The following is a 26,578-nucleotide window of genomic DNA, read 5'->3' on the forward strand; positions in this document are numbered from 1 at the left end:
GGCAGCTTACAAAGTGTTATAGAAATACTTGATTACTTTTATAGCACATATTTCCATACAACAGCATTCACTGAGTAGCCATGGGGAACTTTACTAATGCTAGGTATTATTTTAAATAAGACACAAATTAACTTCTCAGGAATTTACACGCTACTGACTCTAAATCAAGACCTCATAGATACTGAAATCTTTATACTTCCGATTTGTTTCTGTTTTAATGAGAAAAAACCCAGTTTGTTTTTTTGCTTACGTACTCAAGTTTTTGTTAGTAGACTGTACAATTTCCAAATAAAATTAAGTTAAGGATTGGATTGATCCTTTTGTGTTTCTGACCTCACTCAGAATCGTTAATAATGTGCAAAGACAGCAACTGTGTTTAATAAATTCTCTTGTGTATTTGAGTATTCCAGTAAATGGAACTGAGACACATAAGAGAGAGTATCTTACCTTTTGGCTTTCTTCAATCAAATTGTTATTCACTCTGTCAAAAAAAGTGAAAACATACAACTTTTTATGCTCCTGATAATTTAGTGTGAAGAAGAAAAGAAGGAACACAAAACGGTAGGCATATTTATGTCCAATTTAACTGGTGTTGGCTAAGAAATAAAATATCTGAGAGCTTCAATCCTAATTCCATTGAAAAAGAAAATGTGACTTTTTTTTTATGCATTCTATTTTGTGTGTATGTGAGTAAGATAGTCCCTGAGCTGACATCTGCACCAATCTTCCTCTATTTTGTACATGGGATGCTGCAACACCATGGCTTGATGAGCAGCGTATAGGTCCGTGCCCGGGATCTGAACCCACGAACCCTGGGCCACTAAAGCAGAGCATGCGAACCTAACCACTATGCCACCAGGCTGGGCCCAAGAAAATGTGACTTTATTATCTCCAACTGCACGCATTCAAGATATCTTTAGAACCTAAAAATCAGAACATTTTCTAATTAAAATCTGTCCAAAGATACATATATCTCTATAAATTTAATTTAGTTTACATTTGCAGATTTATGTAGGAGAGAGCTTACATATAATCCTTTTATGTTAGAAATGACAATATAAGTTAACTTTATTATGATTAGATTTATAAGAATCCCCTAAGTATTGAAATATAATGGTACACATGTATATGTTTCTATATACATTTTCATATAAGGTGGCATATCAAAAGGTTTTGTATAAGAAACACTTTAAGTCAGAAGTTAGGTGGGAGGGGCGGAGTCAAGATGGCGGCGTAGGCAGACTCTGAACTCACTTCCTCCCGTGGACACAGCCAATTTACAACTACTCGTGGAAAAATTACCCCTGAGACAGAACTGAAAACTGGATAAGAGGAACTCCTGCAACAACGGACAATCCTAACTGGAGTAGAAGAGGCAGAGACTCCCTTCTGGAGAGGAAAACGCCGCCTTCACAAGCCGCCAGCTTCACGGCAGCCAGGAGCAGCTCACAGGTAAGCAGCCTCCCTGGAGGCGCGGGGCCCTGAGCCGGGAGCGCCCCTGCTGTGGGCATTTTGTGGACCCAGCACAATTGAGACCAGCAGCATAATATCTGACTTTGCCTGCTGCTAAAGCATTGGGGAGCACCCCCAGAAAACCCGGTTCACAAAGAAACTAAAACTGGCTCTTAAAGGGCCCGTGCACAAACTCACCCGTTCCAGAAAGCATCCTAAAATCACCAGAAAGAAAGGTGCACAGTGCTTCGGTGACAAGAGACTCACCTAATAGGCCCTGAGTGCATCTCGGTGAGGGGTGAGACCTCTCCAGGGACTGGGACATTGGCGGCGGCCATTGTTGTGGCCCGGTGTGAGCGTGCTGACACAGACTCCATTGGAGTTCTCCCTGAGACCTGCTAGCCCAGGGTCTGCCCCACCCGCTAGAGCACCGATTTAATCCAGCTCAGCTAGGGCAGGCAGCCCACCCTAGAGACTGGCCCCACCCAACAACAAGCCCTCAGGCAACGTGTGGGCCTGCATAGATTGGTGACTGGATTCTCTGCAGCCTGGCAACTGAGCTGACTGGAGCGGGGCAGGGTGTGCACAAGGAGCGGGTGGAGAGTGTGGGGCGGTGGCAGAGTGTGTGGGGCTCCCGCCATGGAGAGACTGGGTCCACCTGGGGAGGTCGGGGCACTCACACGGGGCAGGACTGTGTTGACTGTGTGTGTGGAACTGTGGGCGGCAGGGCTTCTCAGCCACAGAAGATTTATGTTTCTCAAAGACCCACATAGGAGGTTTGCTCCACCTTCCAAAACCTGAAACAATTGGGTGCTCCTGTGCCTGAGGCCAGCCCCACCCAGCTGCAATCCCCAGAGAGCTGACAAGAGACCTAATAGGCTAGAGGCTTACAGCAATTGTAAGGCCCTGAGCCTAACAACCTGCCACACTGGGGGCCTACTCACTTAAAAGAAATACTGCAACACAAATGTGGTATTAGAACTTGCAGCCAACTGTGCTGGGGCTCCCCACAGCTGATAAAGAGACTGAAGGGCCCACAACAACTACAAGCAGCTGAGCATTACAACAGCTGGCCAGGAGCATAACTCAGCCTCCCTGGGCGCCTACAGAGAGAGCAAACAGGCCACAGCAGAAGGATACACGTAGCCCACATAGGGGTCACCCCTGGAACATTGAGAACTGAGGGAAGCACACTGGAAGCCTCCTAAGCCATCACTTACATAAGGTCACCTATCCAAGAGCAGGAGACGTAGCTGACCTACCTAATACGTAGACACAAGCACAGGGAAAGAGGCAAAATGAAGAGGCAAAAGAATACATTCCAAGTAAGGGAACAGGACAAAACCCCAGAAAAGGAACTTAGTGAAACAGAAATGAGCAACCTACCCGACAGAGAGTTCAAACTAAGAGTGTTAAGGATGCTCACTGATCTGGGGAGAAGAATAGATGGACTCAGTGAGAATGTCAACAAAGAAATGGAAGATATAAAAAGAACCAATCAGAAATGAAGAATACAATACTGGAAATGAAAAACTCATTAGAGGGACTCAAAAGCAGAGTAGAGGATACAGAAGAACGGATCTGTGAGCTGGAAGAAAGACTAGAAGAAATTACCCAAGGTGAACAGGTAAAAGAGAAAAGAATTAAAAAGAGTGAGGACAGTCTAAGGGACCTCTGGGACAACATCAAGCGCACTAACATCCGTGTTATAGGTGTCCCGGAAGGAGAAGAGCGAGACAAGGGGGCAGAGAATCTATTTCAAGAAATAATAGATGAAAACTTCCCTAACCTAAGGAAGGAAACAGACATCCAGGTACAGGAGGCACAGAGAGCCCCAAACAAGATAAACCCAAAGAGGCCCACAGCAAGACACATCATAATCAAAATGTCCAGAATTAAAGATAAAGAGAGAATCCTAAAAGCCGCAAGAGAATGTCAAGTTACATACAAAGGAAACCCCATAAGGCTATCAGCTGACTTCTCAGCAGAAACCTTACAGGCTAGAAGAGAATGGCATGATATATTTAAAGTGCTAAAAGGAAAAAACTTACAGCCAAGAATACTCTACCCAGCAAGGTTATCGTTCAAAATGGAAGGAGAGATCAAAATTTTCCCAGATAAACAAAAATTAAAGGAGTTTGTCACCAAGAAACCAGTGTTACAAGAAATGTTAAAGGGACTGATTTAAGGGGAAAAGAGAAGACCACAAATAGGAAAAATTATCTATTTCCACGATTAGAACGTAATGGATACAAATGCACAAGAAAGAGGTTGGATATGATATCAAAAACATAAAAGGAGGGAGGAGGGTAGTTAAAGAGTACAGCTTTCAGACAGAGGTCAAACTAAAGTGACCATCAATTCTGTATAGAAGAAGTAAGGAACAGAGAAGGACGACTAAAACACTGAGGGAAAAAAAAAAAAAAGTTAAAAAATGGCAGTAAGTACATACTTATCAATAGCTACTTTAAACGTCAATGGACTAAATGCTCCAATTAAAAGGCATAGGGTGGCTGACTGGATAAAAAAACAAGACCCATATATATGCTGCATGCAAGAGACACACTTCAGACCTAAAGACACTCACAAACTGAAAGTGAAGGGATGGAAAAAGATACTCCACGCAAATGGCAATGAAAAGAAAGCTGGGGTAGCAGTACTCATATCAGACAAAATAGACTTTAAAACAAAAACTGTAAAACGAGACAAAGAAGGGCATTACATAATGATCAAGGGAACAATCCAACAAGAGGATATAACACTTGTAAATATCTACGCACTCCAATGTAGGTGCACCTAAATATATAAAGCAATTATTAACAGACATAAAAACAGAAATAGACAGTAACACAATAATAGTAGGGGACTTTAACACTCCACTTACACCAACGGATAGATCATCCAAACAGAAGATCAATAAGGAAACATTGGCCTTAAACGACACACTAGAACAGATGGACCTAGTAGATATATACAGAGCATTCCATCCAAAAACCGAAGAATACACGTTCTTTTCAAATGCACATGGAACGTTCTCCAGGATTGATCACATATTAGGCCACAAAACAAGTCTCCATAAATTTAAGAAGATTGAAATAATACCAAGCATCTTTTCTGACCACAAAGGTATGAAACTAGAAATCAACTATAGGAAGAAAATCAGAAAAGCCACAAATACATGGAGATTAAACAAAATGCTACTGAACAACGACTGGGTTAATGAAGAAATCAAAGAAGAAATCAAAAAATACCTGGAGACAAGTGAAAATGAAAATACGACATGCCAGAATTTATGGGATACAGCAAAAGCGGTTCTAAGAGGGAAGTTTATAGCAATACAGGCCTATCTCAACAAACAAGAAAAATCTCAAATAAACAATCTAACAATGCACCTAAAGGAACTGGAAAAAGAAGAACAAACAAAGCCCAAAATCAGTAGAAGAAGGGAAATAATAAAAATCAGAGCAGAAATAAATGAAATAGAGACCAAAAACAATAGAAAAATTAATAAAACCAAGAGCTGGTTCTTTGAAAAGATCAACAAAATAGACAAACCTTTAGCTAGACTCACCAAGAAAAAAAGAGAGAAGGCACAAATAAGTAAAATCAGAAATGAAAGAGGAGTGGTTACAACAGACACCTCAGAAATACAAAAGATTATCAGAGAATACTATGAAAAACTATATGCCAACCAATTCGACAATCTGGAAGAAATGGATAAATTCTTAGAATCATACAACCTTCCAAAACTGGATCAAGAAGAAGTAGAGAATTTGAATAGACCAATCACCAGTAAGGAGATCGAAACAGTAATTAAAAACCTCCCCAAAAATAAAAGTCCAGGACCAGACGGCTTCCCTGGTGAATTCTACCAAACATTCAAAGAAGACTTAATACCTATCCTTCTCAAACTCTTCCAAAAAATTGAGGAGGGGGAAGCTCCTAACTCATTCTACGAAGCTGACATTACCCTGATACCAAAACCAGACAAGGACAACACAAAAAAAGAAAATTACAGGCCAATATCACTGATGAACATCGATGCGAAAATCCTCAACAAAATACTAGCAAATCGCATACAACAATACGTTAAAAAGATTATACACCATGATCAAGTGGGATTTATTCCAGGTATGCAGGGATGGTTTAACATTCGCAAATCAATCAACGTAATACACCACATTAATAAAATGAAGAACAAAAATCACATGATCATCTCAATAGATGCAGAGAAAGCATTTGACAAGATCCAGCATCCATTTATGATAAAAACTCTGAATAAAATGGGGATAGAAGGAAAGTACCTCAACATAATAAAGACCATATATGAGAAACCCACAGCTAATATCATCCTCAACGGTGAAAAACTGAAAGCTATCCCTCTAAGAACAGGAACCAGACAAGGATGCCCACTGTCACCACTCCTATTTAACATAGTACTGGAAGTCCTAGCCAGAGCAATCAGGCAAGAGAAAGAAATAAAAGGGATCCAAATTGGAAAGGAAGAAGTGAAACTGTCACTATTTGCAGATGACATGATTTTATATATAGAAAACCCTAAAGAATCCACCAGAAAACTTTTAGAAGTAATAAACGAATATGGGAAAGTTGCAGGATACAAAATCAACATACAAAAATCAGTTGCATTTCTGTACACTAACAACGAAGTAGCAGAAACAGAAATTAAGAATACCATCCCATTTACAATTGCAACAAAAAGAATAAAATACCTAGGAATAAACTTAACCAAAGAGGTGAAAGATCTCTACACCGAAAACTATAAAACATTTCTGAAAGAAATTGAAGAAGACACAAAGAAATGGAAAGATATTCCGTGCTCTTGGATTGGAAGAATTAACATAGTTAAGATGTCCATACTTCCTAAAGCCATCTATAGATTCAATGCAATCCCTATCAAAGTTCCAACAACATTTTTCACAGAAATAGAACAAAGAATCCTAAAATTTATATGGAACAACAAAAGACCCCGAATAGCTAAAGGAATCCTGAGAAAAAAGAACAAAGCTGGAGGTATCACACTCCCTGATTTCAAAATATACTACAAAGCTATAGTAACCAAAACAGCATGGTACTGGCACAAAAACAGACACAGAGATCAATGGAATAGAATCGAAAGCCCAGAAATAAACCCACACATCTATGGACAGCTAATCTTTGACAAAGGAGCCAAGAACATACAATGGGGAAAAGAAAGTCTCTTCAACAAATGGTGTTGGGAAAACTGGATAGCCATATGCAAAAAAATGAAAGTAGACTCTTACCTTCCACCATACACAAAAATTAACTCCAAATGGATTAAAGACTTGAATGTAAGACCTGAAACTGTGAAAGTTCTAGAAGAAAACATAGGCAGTACGCTCTTCGACATCAGTCTTAGCAACATCTTTTCAAACACCACATCTGACCGGGCAAGAGAAACAATAGAAAAAATAAACAAATGGGACTACATCAAACTCAAAAGCTTCTGCACAGCAAAGGAAACCATCAACAAAACGAAAAGACAACCTAACAATTGGGAGAAGATATTTGCAAACCATACATCTGATAAGGGCTTAATCTCCAAAATATATAAAGAACTCATGCATCTCAACAACAAAATCTACCAACCCAATTAAAAAATGGGCAAAAGACCTGAACAGACATTTCTCCAAAGAAGATATACAGATGGCCAACAGACACATGAAAAGATGTTCAAAATCACTAACTATCAGGGAAATGCAAATCAAAACTACAATGAGATATCACCTCACGCCCGTCAGAATGGCTATAATTAACAAGACAGGAAACAACATGTGTTGGAGAGGTTGTGGGGAGAAGGGAACTCTCATACACTGCTGGTGGGAGTGCAAACTGGTGCAGCCACTATGGAAAACAGTATGGAGATTCCTCAAAAAATCAAGGATAGAACTACCATATGATCCAGCTATTCCACTGTTGGGTATTTATCCAAAGAATTTGAAAACACCAATTTGCAAAGGTACATGCACCCCTGTGTTCATTGCAGCGTTATTCACAATAGCCAAGACTTGAAGCAACCTAAGTGCCCATCAAGGGACGAATGGATAAAGAAGCTGTGGTATATATACACAATGGAATACTACTCAGCCATAAGAACCGATGAAATCCAGCCATTTGTGACAACATGGATGGACATTGAGGGCATGATGCAAAGTGAAATAAGTCAGAGGGAGAAGGTCAAATACCGTATGATTTCCTTCATTAAGTAGTAGATAATAACAACAATAAACAAACACATAGGGACAGAGATTGGATTGGTGGTTACCAGAGGGGAAGGGGGGAGGGAGGAGGGTGAAAGGGATAATTGGGTACATGTGTGTGGTGATGGGTTGTAATTAGTATTTTGGTGGTGAACATGATGTAATCTATGCAGAAATAGAAGTACAATGATGTACACCTGAAATTTTTACAATGTTATAAACCAATGTTACTGCAATAAACAAAAAATTTAAAAAAAAAAAAAAAAAGAAGTTAGGTGGATCTATTTCAATGTGCTCTTGCAATTGAACAACCAGGATGGAACTGTGCGACATGGAGTCTGGTTCTTAGCTGGAAACCTAGGTTTCCCATGATGAGGAGTCCCTCTGGTATTTCATATGTGGCATAATTCTTAAACAATGACACTATGTGTATTCTATCTCATTATTATTTAAATAAGTTCATAAATATTTTACTTAGAATTCAAGAATGGAAGCTTTGCATCTGGATACTCTAATGGTATGGCTTTCCATCTAATTTGTTTTTCTATCAGATGTAGAGTTATCATATTATCATAAAATATGGTAATAGTAGAGCATTAGCCTAGAAATAATGCTGAGGCTAATATTGTAATGTATAAAACATATCATCTCAACATATTTTCAACTCTTCGTACTCAGTTTTATAGTGAATGCATGCACAGAGAGAAAGGGCAAAAGAATTCAAGTATAGAGAGACTACAGCTTTACACTGGAACCTTCTAATAGTAAAACATTATTTAAGACATGTCAATACAAAACTAGATAAATTAAGGTTCTCCTAGGGATGTTAACTTATCCTCATTTAATATATATATAACATGTGGTATTTTAAATTACCAGTTAGGTTTCTAAATACATATTTTATTGTGCAGGCTGTATAATGCTAATGATATAATGCTACCACGAGAACTCTAACTTTTCTATTCTGACGTATGTGCTTAGATTTGTAACCTTGTTGTTATATTAGCATTGAGTTGTTTTTAATATATATTTCTTGTGATTCTGAAAGAGAAAGTGAAGAAAAATTAATTTCAAAAAGTGCCCTGAATTGTGGAAATATGCATACTATGTAAATAATATTGTTGAATTATAAAAATCTGTAATCAATAGTATTTCAAAAGAGGATAACTATGGTTTGTGAAAATAAAATAATATACTTGACTCAAGTTAAATATTTCACTATATTCATGTCTTTTAATTTATTAACAAATAAATTAATATTTTGAGATTTGTATCATTTTTCCCATTTGCGTTTTAATTCCTTAACTTTTAATGTCTCTCAACATTTCTATAAGCTACTATCTATCATCTGTGAGACTTTCAAAATTAAGAGTTTAAACTCTAGATTCTGTTAATGTACATTAACTGTTTTCCCCCAACAACTATTATTTCAAACAAAATACTATGAAGCAACGTTAATTAAAACATTTCATAGATAATTGTTTCAGTATACACATATTTTAAATATATACTAGAAAAAAATGGGAGGTAAGATTTCACATACATTCTGATTTCATTTAAAAATCAGCTAGGTCGAGTAATTTTTAGTATTAACTACATTTATCACTAATTTATTTCTTTTGAGGGTTGATAATGAAAATCAATTGGGGTTTTTGATCCTTTGTAAGTATGAAAAGTCTCAAGTGTGTACTGCTGTGTAAAATAATATTTTATGAACATTTGCAAACTAAGAGAAGTCACTTTATCTACATATTTTGATATTATAATACTTCAGTCCAAAGGCTCATAAGGAACGTTATCCGTTCTCAGGTTGTGCTTAATCTCAAGAAAACCAAACCAATAGATGTTGAATAAGAGAATTGAAGTTATAGCAATTTTACTTCACAAGCTATAAAACAGCCATTGAGTTTAAATGTAACATTTTACATGTGTTTTTTGAGGGCAAACTATCACAGTCAATCACCAAACACTTGATTTGTGCTTATCGAACAAAATACATATCATCATTAAAACAATTGCCATCTTTTGTGAATGCAGCCTTACATCCCTAGTTAAAACAAATGAGAGAAGAGCCTGCTGAGAATATTTGTGTTTGTTAGGCTAACGTGCCAAGTAAGTGTACTGACCATAAACAATAGACACCAGGTCTCTCCAAGAGGGTCTCTATGAACATTTCTGGAAAATTCAACACAGAACTCTTTGCCTCTCAAGAGATTCATAGAACAGGCTTCTTAGGGATTGGTATATTTCACATGTGCACTCTCAACTAAGGGCATATCAGAGTGAAATTTTTAGGTAGAACAGTGGAATGTGATATATCGGCTATAACTAGGATGGTTGGTTCTTAACTCAGGAAACTATATAAAGTTAAAATTAGGCAAGCTAATAAACTGCAAATAAACTAAAATGTACTGTCTATTTTCATTCCATATATAATGTTAATTTGACTATTTGTAAATTTAATTTCATCATTCCTCTTCTTTTAATCAATCAACTGTGGGAGACTAACGTCAACAGGTCTATTATAAACAATGTGACAAGGGTTCAGTAAATTTATGAGGAGACAGTCATGAGAATTAGGTTCTCTCAGCCCCAACGCTGCACTATTTCCATATAGGTATTCCAGAGCGTGCAAAGACATGTTTGACTTAATTTGAGGAATTGAGATAACTAAAAACTTTAGCATGGCTAAAATTATTTAAGAATGGAGAGAGAGGTGAGCAACCCCTAATAAACTGCACTTTGGGTTGTGTGTGTGTGTGTGTGTGTGTGTGTGTGTGTGTGTCTGCCTGTGTCTGCATATATTTGCCAGAGGGAAGGAAGGGGCAGCTGCCTGTAGGGAAGGAATAAATATGATAGAAAAGAAAGTACCAGTGCAGAATGGAAATTTCTGTTTTCGTCTCCTGATTGAAAAGAAGATACCTGCAGAGAAAACTAGTTCATTTCTGATAGAGTATTTTATTTTTCAGATTGCGATTCCTATAATGGACATTATTTACAAATCAATGTTATTCTATTAAATGAATATTTCATTTAACATATTCTGTGATTTTAAAAAGCTGATGCTATATAAATTATAAAAGGTATAGTTACTTCTCCAAATATTTTACAAATAGCTAACATATGTTTAAGTCAAATATTAAAAGAGAAACTTGAAACCTGGATCGTTTCATAGATACAGCGTCTACTGAATTCCCCATTTGCATTCTGTGTCTTATTTCTCTGCTCTTCTCTCATTTCTCCCCCCAGTTATAGATGCCAATCACACTCTGTCATCCTCTAACTCTCACTTCCAATGGACCACTAAAACAAGACCGTGAGCACTGCATGGAAAGGGCAGTACAGCACAGACACTATGAGAAGAGATTTGGAGCTACACTTTCTCTACACAACAGCGTCTACAGAATTGGAATTATATTTTAACCAATAATACGTGTAAAGATCAAATAAGTTAATAAAAACAGCATACCTGGAACAAATCCAGCAATAAAGAAAATTTAAATGAACTTTATTATAATTATTATTACTGCTATTACATTTTCTCCTTTACTATTTATCATGGCAGCCTGTTACTGTAGTTTTGGAATATGGAAGAAGGTTACTGAGGAAGTTGGATAAATTCATTTAGGAATTAAGTTCTTTTTTTCGTGATTATATTAGTTGCTTGAAACAAACATTTGGTTATGAAATGTGGCATGCCATAGAACATGGGCTTGAATCAGAAGTATACAGGAAAAGACCACGAATTTGTTCTTAATATGAAAGTAGGTGAGTTTAAGTTGTTTTTGGCTGCAGGAATATAGAAAGGATTATAGGACAAAGAATATGATGATAAAGAAATAAAGAAAGTGACCTTAAGAAAATGATGAGAGAATAGGAACCATGAATGTTTCAATAGAGGGTATCATCTATACAATTATATCCACTGCCTGTTGTACAATACAAGAAGAATTTGAAATAGAGTAAACGTTTTCTATGTAAATAACCTTGCCAAACAGGTTTTATTTAGGTACAACATTAATAAATATGTAACTCAAAGTGTTACTGCTTAATAATATCTTCCATTTGTATAGCATTATCTATTCTAAATTTCTCATGCCATGGCTTTATTTTTCATCTAAAACAAGCACATTTTGTTTCAAGGAAATTTGCATTTTTAAGGCCAATATAGAGCAATCTTTCTTTAAGCTTTGCCAAATTCTTGGCCTTATCATTGTCATAATTCAGAAAAAAATAGAATTGCATATATGTAGAGGTTAGTTTTTACAGGAAACCTAGTACATTAAGTGAAATTCACTTACAGTAAAAAAAAAAATTGAAAAATCACTTGAATTGCCCATTAAGTTTACCCTGCATGGTTTTGCATATATAACTCTGTAAGAAAATATATATAAATTTATATACTGCTTGATAAGCAGTGAGAGCATGAAAACAGATGCTGCATACTACATTTATCAGTCTTTTACTTAGCCAGACAAGATTAAATTTTGTTTAATTTTTCAGAGTGCATAATCTGCATTTGCACAATTGAAAGAGAATATAACACAATTTCAAAGAATAGTGTTTAATTTGAACATTGGTTTTCTGCTTCTAATATCTTTAAGCTTACATGAGCAGTGTTTTTGATAAATACTAATTAAGAAAATCATTAATACAAAGTATCAAGTTTAAGAACAAAATAAATTACATAGTTTTCTCTATTGTTCCAAAATAATTATGTATTTGTAATGATTTAACCCACAATTGAAACAATAATGCATAGTTTGACTCTTAAGTATAACATACATATAATGTAGAATACGGTCAACATTTAAATATACACAGTAGAGTGGAAGTGACAATGAGTTCATTTATTCACTTATTTAATAAGCAATTTAACTTAGGAAATTCCTAGGGTTTTAGAAGCTCTGTTCCAGAAAGAGGAATGAAGACCAAGTATATTTTTCGTATTATAGATCATAGTATCATAGGTATGGTGGTCTAGATTCCAGTGATTTCTTTACCAGTAATTAACTGTACCACAGATATAAAACTTTTCTAAGCATCACTTTATTTTTCTATAAAATCAGAATGCATATATGTGTGTGTTTGTATTTTGTTTACTATATATATATAGATACAGCGAGAGAGAGAGAGAGATAGATGGATAAAGTGTCATTCACGTTTTAGATACAATGTAACATCACAAATAAAGATGACCATTTTTGATTACCATATTTTAACATTCCTGGTGTTCTTTGTTATCTTCTTATAAAGTGTACTTAAATAATACAGGAACACTTTCTTCTGTTCATGATAAAATTGTGTCAAAAATACAGAATGACTCCTTTAGAAATGGATAAGTATAGCAGAATTCTCAAAGTTTTAAATCACATTAAAATTTTCAAGCATTTTATACTATACACATTTATTGGACATTTGATCTGGAAATTTATAGATTATTTACAACTAAGATTTTAACACACTGTTTTATCCTAATTTATAGACAATTTAAGGAAGTGTTTTTATGGATGCTTAATCAGAACAATTTCTGTTATGTATTAGATTGCTGTATTACATGATCTGTGCTATCTTTTTTTTTTGCTGAGGAATAGTCACCCTGAGCTAACTTCCTCTGCCAATCTTCCTCTTTTTGTACGTGAGCCGCCACCACAGCATGGCCACTGACAGACAAATGGCGTAAGTCTGCGCCTGGGAACAGAACCCAGGCCGCCAACGCAGATTGCGCAGAACTTAACCACTAGGCCACTGGGGCTGGCCCAGTATTACTTCTACTAGAGTTAAAACCACAGATGCATTTCCTGGGTATACACAAATGACAGTTGTTTTTATTTAATTTTTCTCACGGCGCTAAAATTTATATGCATTCCCTGAAGTCAACATGAATAAGATCTATAAATTTCTGTGTTTATTTTTACATTCCTATATATTAGAATAATTTTAATATTCAAATTTTTGTGTAGAAGAAATTTATTAATTTCATATTAATCTAAATAAACAAACAGAAAGTTTTGTCACCATAATTATAGCTCTTTTTGATCCTAATGTCTAACTTTACTCTGAATTATATGCTTTCCATACCTTAAAATAATTCTTAGAAGGAAACTAAGAAAAATGCACCATGAGGCCACTGGACTAACAAGGCAAGAGTCATTAAAGTGAATAGATACTAAGTGCCTTATTATGCTAAATACAGCTACTTTTACTAAAAGATTTTTTTATGGATAAATACTTTTAAACCTTACATTGTAGACTCATCATGAAATATATTCTGAAAGACTTTTGTAAAGGTCTGAATGTAGAATTTCAATACGAACTGAAGTATGTGCTACCTTTAAAAACGCTGAAAATATTAACTGCATTCTTTTTTCCATTATAACTAACTCTTTTAATCTCTCCTATTTTGAAAGCAGCGCTCAAATTACTGACAAAATTATAAAAGGCTGCAGGAAAGAAAAGGAAGTTTAGCTCTCACTTAACATTAAGTAGAATAGTGTCTGAACCACAATAACCAATGTCTTTCAGGTGTTCCTGGGGTCCAAAAGGGTGGGCTGATCATCCAGGGCTGTATTTGATCCCACAAATCATTATTCAGCACTTCTGTTTCAAGACATAAAGCATCCCCTTTCAAGCTTTATGAATAGGTAGGGATGAGGTAAATATTTCTGAATACTTGGTACTAGGCTAAAAAATATGTTTTCTGCTCCTGAGTTACTGCTCTATAGATTGAAGAAATCACTAAATGCTCTGCAGGTGGGAATCAGGCTCACTGGTAACTAAGATTTTTTTTTATGTAAAATTTTCTATAGAACTTGAAAGAAAAGGAGAAAATAAGCCTAAAGCTTGCTTGCCTTTATTATAAGACTGAAGGAAAACTGCAATATTTGCTCCCTACTTTGTTACGTAAATGACAACATTTAGCATTGAGTACCTTAAGAAAAATACCAAAAATACATTGACTTTTGAAATTACATTTTCCATATGTACCTTGTTATATGTATATATATAAAATATACATAATTTTCTATGTAAAAATGCTCTTGGAAAATTAAAAGTATAATTAGTGTCTTTCTTCATAGGTTGCTTTTAATCTGTTTTATGCCTAATTTTTCTGACAATTATTTACCTCTTCCTATTCCGTCTCTCCTTCATATACACCTTTTTGCTCAACACATTGCGAGAATATCAAGGAAAAAATGTATGTGTAATCTCCTTTGCCTCTTATTTTCCTCTGATTGAAAATTCATCAGTGGTTGCCACAGAAGGTACCTAAAGTCTTTAGGAACATAAATGAATTTCAAAGCTGTTTGTAGAATGATCTAGATAAGAGCAAGGTGATAACACTTCAATTGAGTTCCTTTTCCATAAAATGAGTATTCTATTAGAAAGACATTTCATATAAGACTGAAGGCATATTGTCCTCTAACAGTTGGACAAAGACTTAGATTCAAAATGTCAACTAGATGCATGCCCAAGTCAGAAATCCTTCCTCTTCTCCCCAGAATGGCTCCTATTCTCATTATTTTTAGAAGATGCCTCTGACTTTCTGTGGCCTGTTAGTGCCTAGTGGTGTGAGAATCCCATTTGTAAGACTCACTTAAAGGAATTGGTCAATTATGAGGAACAATTTCCACTAAATGAGTATCCCTAGTCCATAGTACTTCAGAACTGTAGACTAGCCTATTTAGGTAAAGGACACACTATTTTATCCAGCTTTCTAAACCATGATTTGATAAAAAAAAGGAGTTAGAATCACAAGTTATCTAATAGGAATGGGATGTTTGTCTGTGAAAAGGGCAACCCTGAGTGTAGTTTAGGGAGTTTGGTGAACACCACCATCAGAAATATAAGTGAATTGTTGAAATTTTCAGTATTTTCTTCCTATTATCTTAATATGAAAGTCCGAGTTATAGACTAGCATCATGACTTTTTAAAAATGTCTTAGTTTTGTAACTTATCATGCTTGGTCCAATTAGCCACAAAATCACTACTGGAAGGGAGCTTTATTTGCTTGCCATAAGGGCTGCAAAAAAGTGTGAGGGTGGGTGAATTGAAGAAGACTACTTCTGCTTCCCAATCTCAGTGGTAGGAAAATACAAGTAATGAATAGAATGGCAGCACCTTTGAAGAAAACAGAAAACAAAGCATATTGACACCCAGTTATTGCTTTAGAGAAAGAGAGCAGAAAATAGGCAGAGCTTAGTATCAGAGACGCAGGTACTTTTGCACTAAAGCACTGTTGCTAGTCACTACCAACCACTCTTTTCCCTTCTCCCCCAACAAAAGAAGTCTATTCTTAAATGAGGACTTATGGGTGCTAAAGGTTGTGATAATGATATTAATAATAATGCTATTATTTATTTAGTATGATTGTGGCAGTCAACATCTAAACTTTTTACGCACACTAACACATTTCATCCTTAAAACAGACTAGTGAAATAGGTGCAACTGTTTCCACACTTCACAGACAAATAATATTAGGCACAAAGAGTGTTAAGAAAATATCCAGAGTCACAAGCTAGAAAAATGCAGAACTGTCTTGGGGTATGTCACTTGTGATTGGGTAGCAAACTTGATTTAATCTTTAATTTGGAAGCAGTTCTTTCAAAACATTGTGAAAGTCTGAAGGTATCGCAGAGCTTCACAGATTCCAACTGATTGTGTATTATTTCAGACAACTGAAAATTGTCTACTGAGAATATATAAATAACTCAATACGGAGTAATAATAAGATAGAAAACCTAATTTAAAAATGGGCAAGTTATTCGAAAGACATTTTACCAAAAGAATGTATATGGGCGGCAGATAAGCATATGAAAAGATGTTCAACATCATCGCTCCTGAGTGACATGCAAATAACAACCATAATGAGATGCTGCTTTACGTCTACTACAGTGGCGAGGAGGAGAAGAGAGAAGGAGGAGGAGGAGGAGAAAAAAGAAAAGAGAGAAGAAGAAATCACAAAATGCTGGTGATGATGATGATGAGCAATGAGAACTCATGCATTGTTTCTAGTGAGAATGCAAAATGGTACAGCTCCTATATAAGAGTGTGATAGTTTCCTACAATGTTAAATATTTGCTCACCATGTGACTCACCAAATGCACTTTTAGGTAATTACCTAATAGAAATGAAATATATGTTCCCACAATGATCTGTACACAAATGTTTATTAGCTGCTTTATTCACAGTTGTCCCAAAGTGGAGACAACCCTAAATTCTGTCAACTAGTGAATGGATAAACAAATTGTGGTACACTCATATGACAAAATACCACTGACCATAAAAAGAATGAAGCACTGACATATAGAACATGTCTAAATCTCAAAATCATCATGCTAAGTGATAGAAGAGAGACACAAAAGCCATATAGTGTATGTTTCAATTTATATAATGTTCTGAAAAATATATATATTGGGACAAAAAGCAAATCATTGGTTGCCAAGGGATGGGGGTGGTGGGAGGAGAGACCACAAAGGAGCAGATGAGTATTTGCTAGGATGATGCAAAAAATCTGTATCTTGATTGTGGTGGTGGTTAAATTACTGTACACTTCTCTAAACCCCATTGAACTATAAACTTAAATATAAATTTTATTATATAAAAGTAAATCTGAATTTTAAATCTGAAATTTAACTCAAATGTCATTTCAATTAAATATAAGTGAAAAACTCAACATTTCTTTGGGCATATTTACTTTTGTAGTCTAATCCTAAAGATCATAGCTACAGAGGATACTCTGGAAGAACAATAAATTCAATTTGCACCTGGTGAAAACTTCCACGGCCTTCTTCATATGAATTACACTATTCTATACTTAGCTGTGCCTTCTAATATTTTGGGCACATATAAAGAACACTGTGTGGTTTTCTATTGCTAACAGATATTAGCAGTTGATAATCAATGTTACATGGTTTTGTTACCGTGGTGACTTTCTGAAGAATATCCAAAACAATCTTTAGTATTCATTCCCAAAGTTACCCAACTTAAAATCAAATACCAGAAGAAATGCAATCTCTCTCCATAGTAGGCAATTTGTATTCATGTCTAAACTCTCCTAATCATAATTCTTTCCTCCCTTTTCCCTTCAGCCAGCTGTATATGGCATATTATGTTGCAACCTCTTGAAACACTAGTACCATTTTCCTCTGTCTGACAAAGTAGCATGTGGAAGCCTAACATATTAACATTCTAGTCAAGACGACATCTGTACCCTTTCTGGCCCTCTTTCATTTTCCTTTTGCTCTCTCAGCATGCACTGGATGAAGGCGGGTTTTCATCTCTAAAGGCTGTCATTTTATTATTTAATGAATAATGAAGACAGAAATCTGATGAATATTGAAATTAATATAAAAGGAATATTTAAAATTATAGTAACAAGATAAATCTAATAGTAATTGTGATATCAAAAAGTTATATTTAGAATAAAATATACAAGGTACCATCACATACACTGACTATTAAAAGCTTATGAAAGAATCGTGCTTGAATATGTTATTTGCAGTCTGTTTTATTGTGGAGCCTCTTTGTGGTCCTTCACTCATTTTTGTTAAAGGTAACTGAAGCCAATCTCACTTTTGGTATATTTTGGTATCTTGAACCAACATATCAATATATATAAATAAAATTCGGTTTACGTGGAATAAATTGCTTTTTTGTTGGCTTCCTCGCAAACTCCTAATTGCACGAAGATTTCTCTTGTGAGGTAGTCAAAGGTGTATGTGTGTATCTTTTATTGGCTAGGTAGAGAACTCTCTCTCAGACGTTTCCATAAGACCTCCTCTGCCCCAATATTTGTCTCACCACCTGTCTTAGCAACCACCTCTTTCCTTTTCCAGGACTGTTTCCTTCACATGCCTCCTTAGAGTTTTCAGAAAACCCGAGAGAGAATATCTTGTGGCAGACTACTGAAAAACAAGTTTGGAATTAATAGATTCTGACAAAATGAAATACAGAACTCTTTTCTTTAGGATGGAAAATAAATAATAGAAGTATAGAAAGCAGGGAATTGAAGAATTAAGCACAGGTAGTATGGACGAGGGCAGATCCAAAGTGAAATATTTTAGTAGGGCCTGGTGTCCTGGGAATCACAAGAAAATTGTGAGCCTGCTGGGTCAGCAAAGGTAGGTACAGACAACGGGATCTGGATGGAGTGCCAGAGGACACGTTTCAAGTGGAAAGGCACTGGGGCCAATGCATTAAAATGTATGACAGATGGGTCTGGGTGGGGATGAAAGAAGGGAAGCCTGAGAAGGAAGAATGGCTTATAATTTCTGCCTAACTTTGCCAGCTGGTCAATGTTGAGGGGTATTTCTATGTTTTAGTTGCAGAGGTTATCAGCATTAATATTAATTATAAAGGGTCCTCTTATTCAAACAAAAGTATAATCCTCTACTTCTCTCATTCTCTGCTAGGACTCTGACATCTCAAAACAGAACACTCTCAAGTGGAAATACTTTTGCCTAAAGATTTTTCTGTTGTTCTTTGTATTTGGTTGTGTGTGTTTGTTTTAACACAATTCACTGATTCAGAAAATCTTATTTTCAAATTCCTCTTATGGGAACTATGAATCCTCACTGACACGTAAAATGTCAGTGAGGATATTTGGATAATAAATGCCGAGGGCACTGATAGTGTTGCAAATCTTAGGATATGAAGGCACGAGAACAAATCTCATGGACGAAAAAGCAGTGCAAACCTCTCCTGGTGCCTCTGTTGTTACTGGATTGAAAATGGGAAATATGTAATATGCGAGCCTATAAATTTCGTATGAAGGTCTTCCTCTTGGAGCCAGGATATAAACTGAGCATGGCATGGCGTATGCTGAATGATGTGTGATGCATGAAATACCAGAAGATTCTTCCAGTCATGAGGTCTCTCTCTTGACCCCAAGAAGCCATGGCTACTATTAAAAAATGGCAGTGGGTACAGCTGTCAAGTATGGTAGCACAAAACAAAGAATAATTTACTCTTTTTTTTTTTTGCTGAGGAAGATTCGCCCTGAACTAACACCTGTTTCCAATCTTCCTCTTTTTGCTTGAGTAGGATTCTCCCTGAGCTAACATCTGTGCCAATCTTCCTCTATTTTGTATGTGGGTCGCCACCACAGCATGGCTACCGCCGAGTGGTGTAGGTCCACGCCCAGGAACTGAACCTGGTCCCTGAAGCGGAACGCACCAAACTTAACCACTAGGCCACAGGGCGGCCCCTACTCTTAATATCAAGGGGAAATTTCCTTCAATCAGAGTGAGTCAGTTGAACCAGCTAAAAAGAGACCACACAATTTCAAGCTGCCAGGCACCATTTCTGTTATTTGAATAAAGTGTTTGAAAAGACAGTGAGATTCATTTTTCCTTAATTGTTAAAGTCACACACTAGTCCGTGTGCACCCATGAGGCTCCACAGGAAGTTAGCTGTGAGGAGATCCCTCATTTACTTGTACATTGCTATTTTAGTGTAGTAGTCTAGAAATCATTTTTGCACCAGAATTACATAGATAATTCTACTACATTGAGGATAAATCTGAACGTCTTGTCAACTTGTATTTTCATAGCATGTTTGCATGACATAATTTTTAGATAATGAATCTTTCCCGTATTCTACAATAAGGAGTTTGTATTGCTCTTTCCCTAAGTGCGGGCAGTTAGGCTTTAGGGCATGGGGAAGAAAAATTAAGTCTGGTAAAGATCCTTGAGAGCTTTTACAATGATTTTTAGACACAATGAAATAAATATCAAATATATTTTTATAGAGAAAAATCTCCAAGTTATTTTGGCGAATAGCTACCTTGAGCTTTTGGATTAAAAACTAAAATATGTTTAGGCTGTTTATTAGAATCTTTTCTTGCAGATAATTTTTTACCCTTTGAAAAAGAGAGAATTTTGGGCCGGCCCGGTGGTGCAAGCAGTTAAGTACACACGCTCCGCTGCGGCGGCCTGGGGTTCTCCGGTTCGTATCCCGGGCGCGCACCAACGCACTGCTTGTTAAGCCATGCTGTGGCGGCATCTCATATAAAGTGGAGGAAGATGGGCATGGATGTTAGCCCGTGCCAGTCTTCTTCAGCGAAAAAAGGAGGATTGGCATTGGAAGTTAGCTCAGGGCTGGTCTTCCTCACAAAAAAAAAAAGAGAGAGAGAGAGAATCCACACAACAAATAAAATTTAGAGTTTAAATAATGACTACATATTATGTTTAAAACATTCTGAATCAAACATAACATTTTGTTGGGTCATCATATGACCCAGCCATATGATGTGATTTATTAAAACTGTATCCCTAAATAAGATAAATTATTAATCCAATAAAAGTTAGATTTCATTCTCCTTTGTTTTTATTTTTCAGAAACGATCTATAAGCAATAGGTTCCTCCTCCCCATGGCCTTTCTCAAATGCCACCTTGGTCCTACAGAGATGAATGAGAAACTGAACTGAAACTGAATTTCCTCCAACGTGCAGGAGAGGGCTTATGTGTCTACACATGTTGGGGATAGTGCTATAAAGTATGTGATCACAGAATGAAGCCAACTTAGAGTTAATTCCATCATGTTAGGATGATACTGTAAGTAAGATCCAATCTTCTCTTCTAGTTCTCTTTAGAATTGGAAAAGCAGAGAGTGACTCATACATCTGAATGAAGATTCAGTAGAGCTACAAATGTTTTACCACTGTAATATAGAGCTACTAATGTTTTATCTCCAAAGCCACCTTTCTCTTAATGAGAAGCATGAATATATAGGGCAAATTATTCTGTCCTGGAGCATAAACAGCAGGATAGTGGTAGGCAAGCTTGGTTCCATGTTTATTTTTTTGAATGTATTCATCAACTACTGTCTCCCTTTTCCGTCCCTGCTGTAAAAATTCTGAGGCTGGCCTGGTGGCGTAGAGGTTAAGTTCGCGCGCTCTGCTGCAGGGGCCCGTGGTTTGCGGGTTCAAATCCCAGGCACAGACCTACTCACCACCTATCAAGCCATGCTGTGGCAGCATCCCACATATAAAGTAGAGGAAGATGGGCACAGATGTTAGCTCAGGGCCAATCTTCCTCAGCAAAAAAAGAAAAAATGTACACAATTCACTTGAATCATGAAGACAGACTAAGGAGAACTGTAGTGAGTAAACATTATTAAGAGTAGTTCAGAAGCCATCTTACAATACAGTGGCAATTTATGCATGTTAATAGTTACTGCATCTACTTACCAATCACTTTCCCGGACTTAACAGAACACTTGTTGAGACTCCTATTGATTCTCAAGGAAATAATGTTAAATTCATTTAAATTTGCTTCAGAGAAAATGCATACAAAAGGCATTCCTTTATATCTCTAACTCTCCTTTGAAAAGTGTATTACTACTTTTTTTTTAATTACCTGGCTGGAAACTATTGAGTATCTCTTCCTGAATCCTACTTTTATCTATGGTACCAGAGATGCAGAGTATTTTTGCTGGTGAAAAAAAAATTTGTTGAATTCCTTTAATCAACCCTAATACCACAGTTACATTATTAGTCTACTCATGATGATATATGGCCAGAACTTTTCATTTTACATGTATTTCAACTCAGTTCCTCATTAGATGTGTTGATCGAATGGGAGGATGCATGGGTGTGGTGAACGTTACTTAGGTTTTTCCTCCTTTATATTTCCAAATATTTTACTGCAAAAGCCTCTAATTTCCATTTTGCATGTGTTTATTTTCCCTTTTTTAATAATTACTGACCTATTTTTTCTTTTTGTAATTATCCCACGGTGAGGAAAATCAGCCCTCTCCTAATAGACTCAATTTTACATCACATATTCTAAAATATAAAATGCAACTGTTCTCAATGTCATTTTCCCATTTGTTCTGAAGAAATATTTAGACTGACTTTTCAAAATTTGCTTTCAAGTATATTATAGTTTACATTGCTTATGGTGATCTTCCCTGTTTTCAAAATCTATATTTGAAATCTCTTCTCAAACGTATATACCTCAAATGTGTGTTACACTTCTGTCTTCAAGTCTGTATATGAATCCTTTTGCCAATGTAATTATGAGACTTTTTTCTAACAAGTGCCTTCCTTTCCTGTATACCCGTACCTACCCCAAAATAAATTCTGAAAGGGTGCAAGGTGCTGGCGTGGTGTGTGTGAGGAGGAGTCGTGATTATATAAGTGCCTTTTTTAAAATTCTGTAAAATCAATGTGTACTGAGGTGTGGGTGGTGGTCAATCTCACCCATTATTTTCCTGCATACAGATCTTGAGAAAAATATAAAAGCCACGTTAAAAATAATTGGGTTGTCTCACAATTTACATACTGAAAATTCTAAGTTTGCTATAGAGGATGCATAAGTAAATTTGTATATGCTAGAATTTTTCACAAAGGAATACATTTTTGAAGAGTCAGCGTTATGTTCTGATTTTTTTACTCAAATGGGAAAAGAATATTTTTATTTGTAAGACCATATTAATAAGAATAGTTACATAAGATGTAACTGCAATAACAAACTAGAACTAAATTTTTTTAAATCAAGTGGTTTTCTCCTTCAAAACTATACACTTGTATAAATATGTCACAAATGTAATCCTTGTCTTGCAAGAAGTCTTACATTATAGCAATACAATACAGTTTGCTACAGGCAAGCCTAGATATATATTTATGCAGCAATTCTTGGCAGGAAGGAAAGCAAAAATTCTGAAAAAAATATATTATTTGCATTTTGTACCTTATCTATCATATTACATCTACATGTTGATTGGAAAACTGTTTATATGTCTGTCAAAATATAATTATCAAAAAGTTAAAAACATGATTCTTATACAAATATAAAGTGAATATGCATTGACAATTTCATTGGACTCATTAATTAATGAGGGAAGCAGAAAGGTGGTAAGGCTTATTCAAAGAACATTTGAGGATCTGGATAATTATGGAAAGTTAATAAAGGAATGTTAGAATAAGTTTGCTGTATTAAATATAAAACTGGTTAATATCCTTCAGGGCAAAGAACTATAAACTTTGGGGCTATCTTTTCTACCAGGAGTCATTCTGTAACTTCATTAAATCTAGGATCTTATCAATAGGAAACACCAAGCAGAACAAAGACTATTCCTTTAAATAACCGCTGAGTAGACCTGTTAAACAATGCCTTCATATGATATGAAACAATATGCTGCCAAACATTTGTCTTATTTTTAAGTTTATAGTAAAAGTTCATCCAGCAGATAGTATGTATTGATCTTTAATATATTATTTGGTACATCATATTGAATAAAATCACAATATATAGATTTAGATATAGACAGATATGAAACATGGATACGTTATGAAATATGAACAATCAACAAATCACACAATTTCATAATGTTTATACTATAAGCGCCCTTGGATCTTTTCTGGCTTCTTTAAATTCTGATGCTTGATAATTAAAGTTTTCCTTGGTTCCCACAAGACTCCCAAAGAATTTCCATTGAGTGAACTTAATTTTTGCATTATTCTTCTTGCTTGTGTTTGAACACATCAAGCTTGTTCCTACATCTCAGTTTTGCGTTTGCAATGTGCTTCTGCCTGTAACTCTCTTCTTCTAGGTCTTCTTGTAGCTTTCTCTTGCTCTGCATTTGGGTCTTAGTCAAAATATCATGTACTTAGAGAGGACTTTCCTTACCACTCCACCTCTAGCTGCTCTAGAGCATTATCTGACCACTTTCTTTCATAACTTTTATCACCATCTAAAATTATTTCATGTATTTATTTGTTTAATGTTAAGTTTCTCTGTCCCCCCACTAGAGCATAAATTCTGTGAGGCTTTGGATTTGCTCTGGTTGGTTTACTTTTCTGTATTTCTAGCATGTAGAATAGATACTGAGATTTTGCAGAAGCTCAACAATGTTTGTTGATATAATAAAAGCTTTGTTTGTTTTGTGGATATTCTACTATAAAGAACCTGAAGGACCAGAGATAGATGGATGGATAGACAGAGCCTTATATATCCAATATAACCTCTACAGGAGGAAGGTAACAGCAGAGCAGAAAAATATGAAAAATTGGTAACACCCTTCAAGACAAAACATGGGTATGGTATGTGAAAGTAAATGCAAAAGCAAGATCAGAAATAAAATTGAACAGGTAGATATCCAGCCAAGATATATATCTGCCATGGAAAGGGAGAAGATATGAGAGGGGTAATTCAGAAGTTTAGTAGCCATTTTTCTGTTTCTTTGTGTACAGCTGACTCGGTAATGCATACATATTATTTTGGACAGTGGTTTCAATTTATATGCCCTTGCAATTCTTCTCAGCATAACTGTAAGTATATTTTCGATTGGTTTCCTTTTTGTTTTCCCTTATAGCAACACTGAAATACTTGAAACCTTTATAATGAAAGAAATAAAGAGAATTTTATGATTTTTTTATATCATCCATCTGGAGATTGAGTTGAAATTCAAAGCCAATATTTATACTTTGAACCAGGTATTTTCGTCAATAAAATATGCTGACCAGCAAATATCAAAAGTTTATAGTAAAAATCCACGGACCTTATCAGTTTTGTCCATTGAGCTGCTGTTGACCCTTGCACGCTCAGTAACACATTCTCCTCTTTTTAAGTTTTTTACAACAAATAATAATATAAGAAAGTGTGAGAGGAGAGAAGTCAAGATGGCGGCGTAGGCAGACTCTGAACTCACCTCCTCCCGCGGACACAGCCAATTTACAACTACTCGTGGAAAAACTACCCCTGAGACAGAACTGAAAACTGGATGAGAGGAACTCCTGCAACAACGGACAATCCTAACTGAGGTGGAAGAGGCAGAGACTCCCTTCCGGAGAGGAAAAACGCAGCCTTCACAAGCCGCCAGCTTCACGGCCGCCGGGAGCAGCGCACAGGGACGCAGCCTCCCTGGAGGCGCGGGGCCCTGAGCCGGGAGCGCCCCCGCTGTGGGCATTTTGTGGACCCAGCACAATTGAGACCAGTGGCATAATATCTGACTGTGCTGCTACTAAAACATTGGGGAGCACCCCCAGAAAAGCTGGTTCAAAAAGACATTAAAACCAGCTCTTAAAGGTCCCACACACAAACGCACCCGTTTCAGAAAGCAACCTAAAATCACCAGAAAGAAAGGTTCACAGTGCTGTGGTGAAAAGAGACTCACCTGATAGGCCCTGAGTGCATCTCTGTGAGGGGTGAGACCTCTCCAGGGACTGGGACATTGGCGGCGGCCATTGTTGTGGCCTGTTGTGGGCGTGCTGACACAGACACCATTGGAGTTTTCCCTGAGACCTGCTAGCCCAGGGTCTGCTCCACCCGCTAGAGCACCGATTTAATGTAGCTCAGCCAGGGCAGGCAGCCCACCCTAGAGACTAGCCCCACCCAACAACAAGCCCTCAGGCAACGTGTGGGCCTGCATAGATTGGTGACTGGATTCTCTGCAGCCTGGCAACTGAGCCGACTTCAGTGGGGCGGGGTGTGCACAAGGAGCAGGTGGAGAGTGTGGGGCAGTGGTGGAGTGTGTGGGGCTCCCGCCGTGGAGAGACTGGGTCCGCTTTGGGAGGTTGAGGCACACACACGGGGCAGGACTGTGTTGACTGTGTGTGTGGACCTGTGGGCGGCAGGGCTTGTCAGCTGCAGAAGACTTGTGCTTCTCAAAGACCCACATAGGAGGTTTGCCACACCTTCCAAAGCCTGAAACAATTGGGTGCTCCTGTGCCTGAGGCCAGCCCCACCCAGCTGCAATCCTCAGAGAGCTGACAAGAGACATAATAGGCTAGAGGCTTACAGCAATTGTAAGGCCCTGAGCCTAACAACCTGCCACACTGGGGGCCTACTCACTTAAAAGAAATACTGCAACACAAATGTGGTATTAGAACTTGCAGCCAACTGTGCTGTGGCTCCCCACACCTGATAAAGAGACTGAAGGG

The 26,578-nt window shown here is 36.7% G+C and overlaps 1 protein-coding gene across 27 annotated transcripts in view; it reads right to left on the minus strand.

Moving 5' to 3' along the window:
- The window catches only part of LOC147913319 (uncharacterized), a 128,349-nt gene extending 102,350 nt beyond the window's left edge, over nt 1-25,999 (minus strand). For 4 of the 27 annotated variants that reach the window (XR_015548807.1, XR_015548794.1, XR_015548808.1 and 1 more), the window contains exons 1-2: nt 1,720-1,866; nt 448-481 (exon numbers count right to left, since the gene is read on the minus strand). Coding sequence is in view for 6 of the 27 variants with exons in the window: in XM_087418323.1 (XP_087274449.1) it covers nt 25,813-25,922 (110 nt within the window). In the remaining 21 variants the exon portion in view is untranslated. The other 23 variants (XR_015548810.1, XR_015548803.1, XR_015548801.1 and 20 more) reach the window with 15 other exon arrangements.
- Between the last annotated feature and the right edge of the window lie 579 nt (nt 26,000-26,578).

Source organism: Ceratotherium simum, chromosome 28 (assembly GCF_057802395.1).
Source record: "Ceratotherium simum simum isolate JZ-2026a chromosome 28, ASM5780239v1, whole genome shotgun sequence".
Lineage (NCBI taxonomy): Eukaryota > Metazoa > Chordata > Mammalia > Perissodactyla > Rhinocerotidae > Ceratotherium > Ceratotherium simum.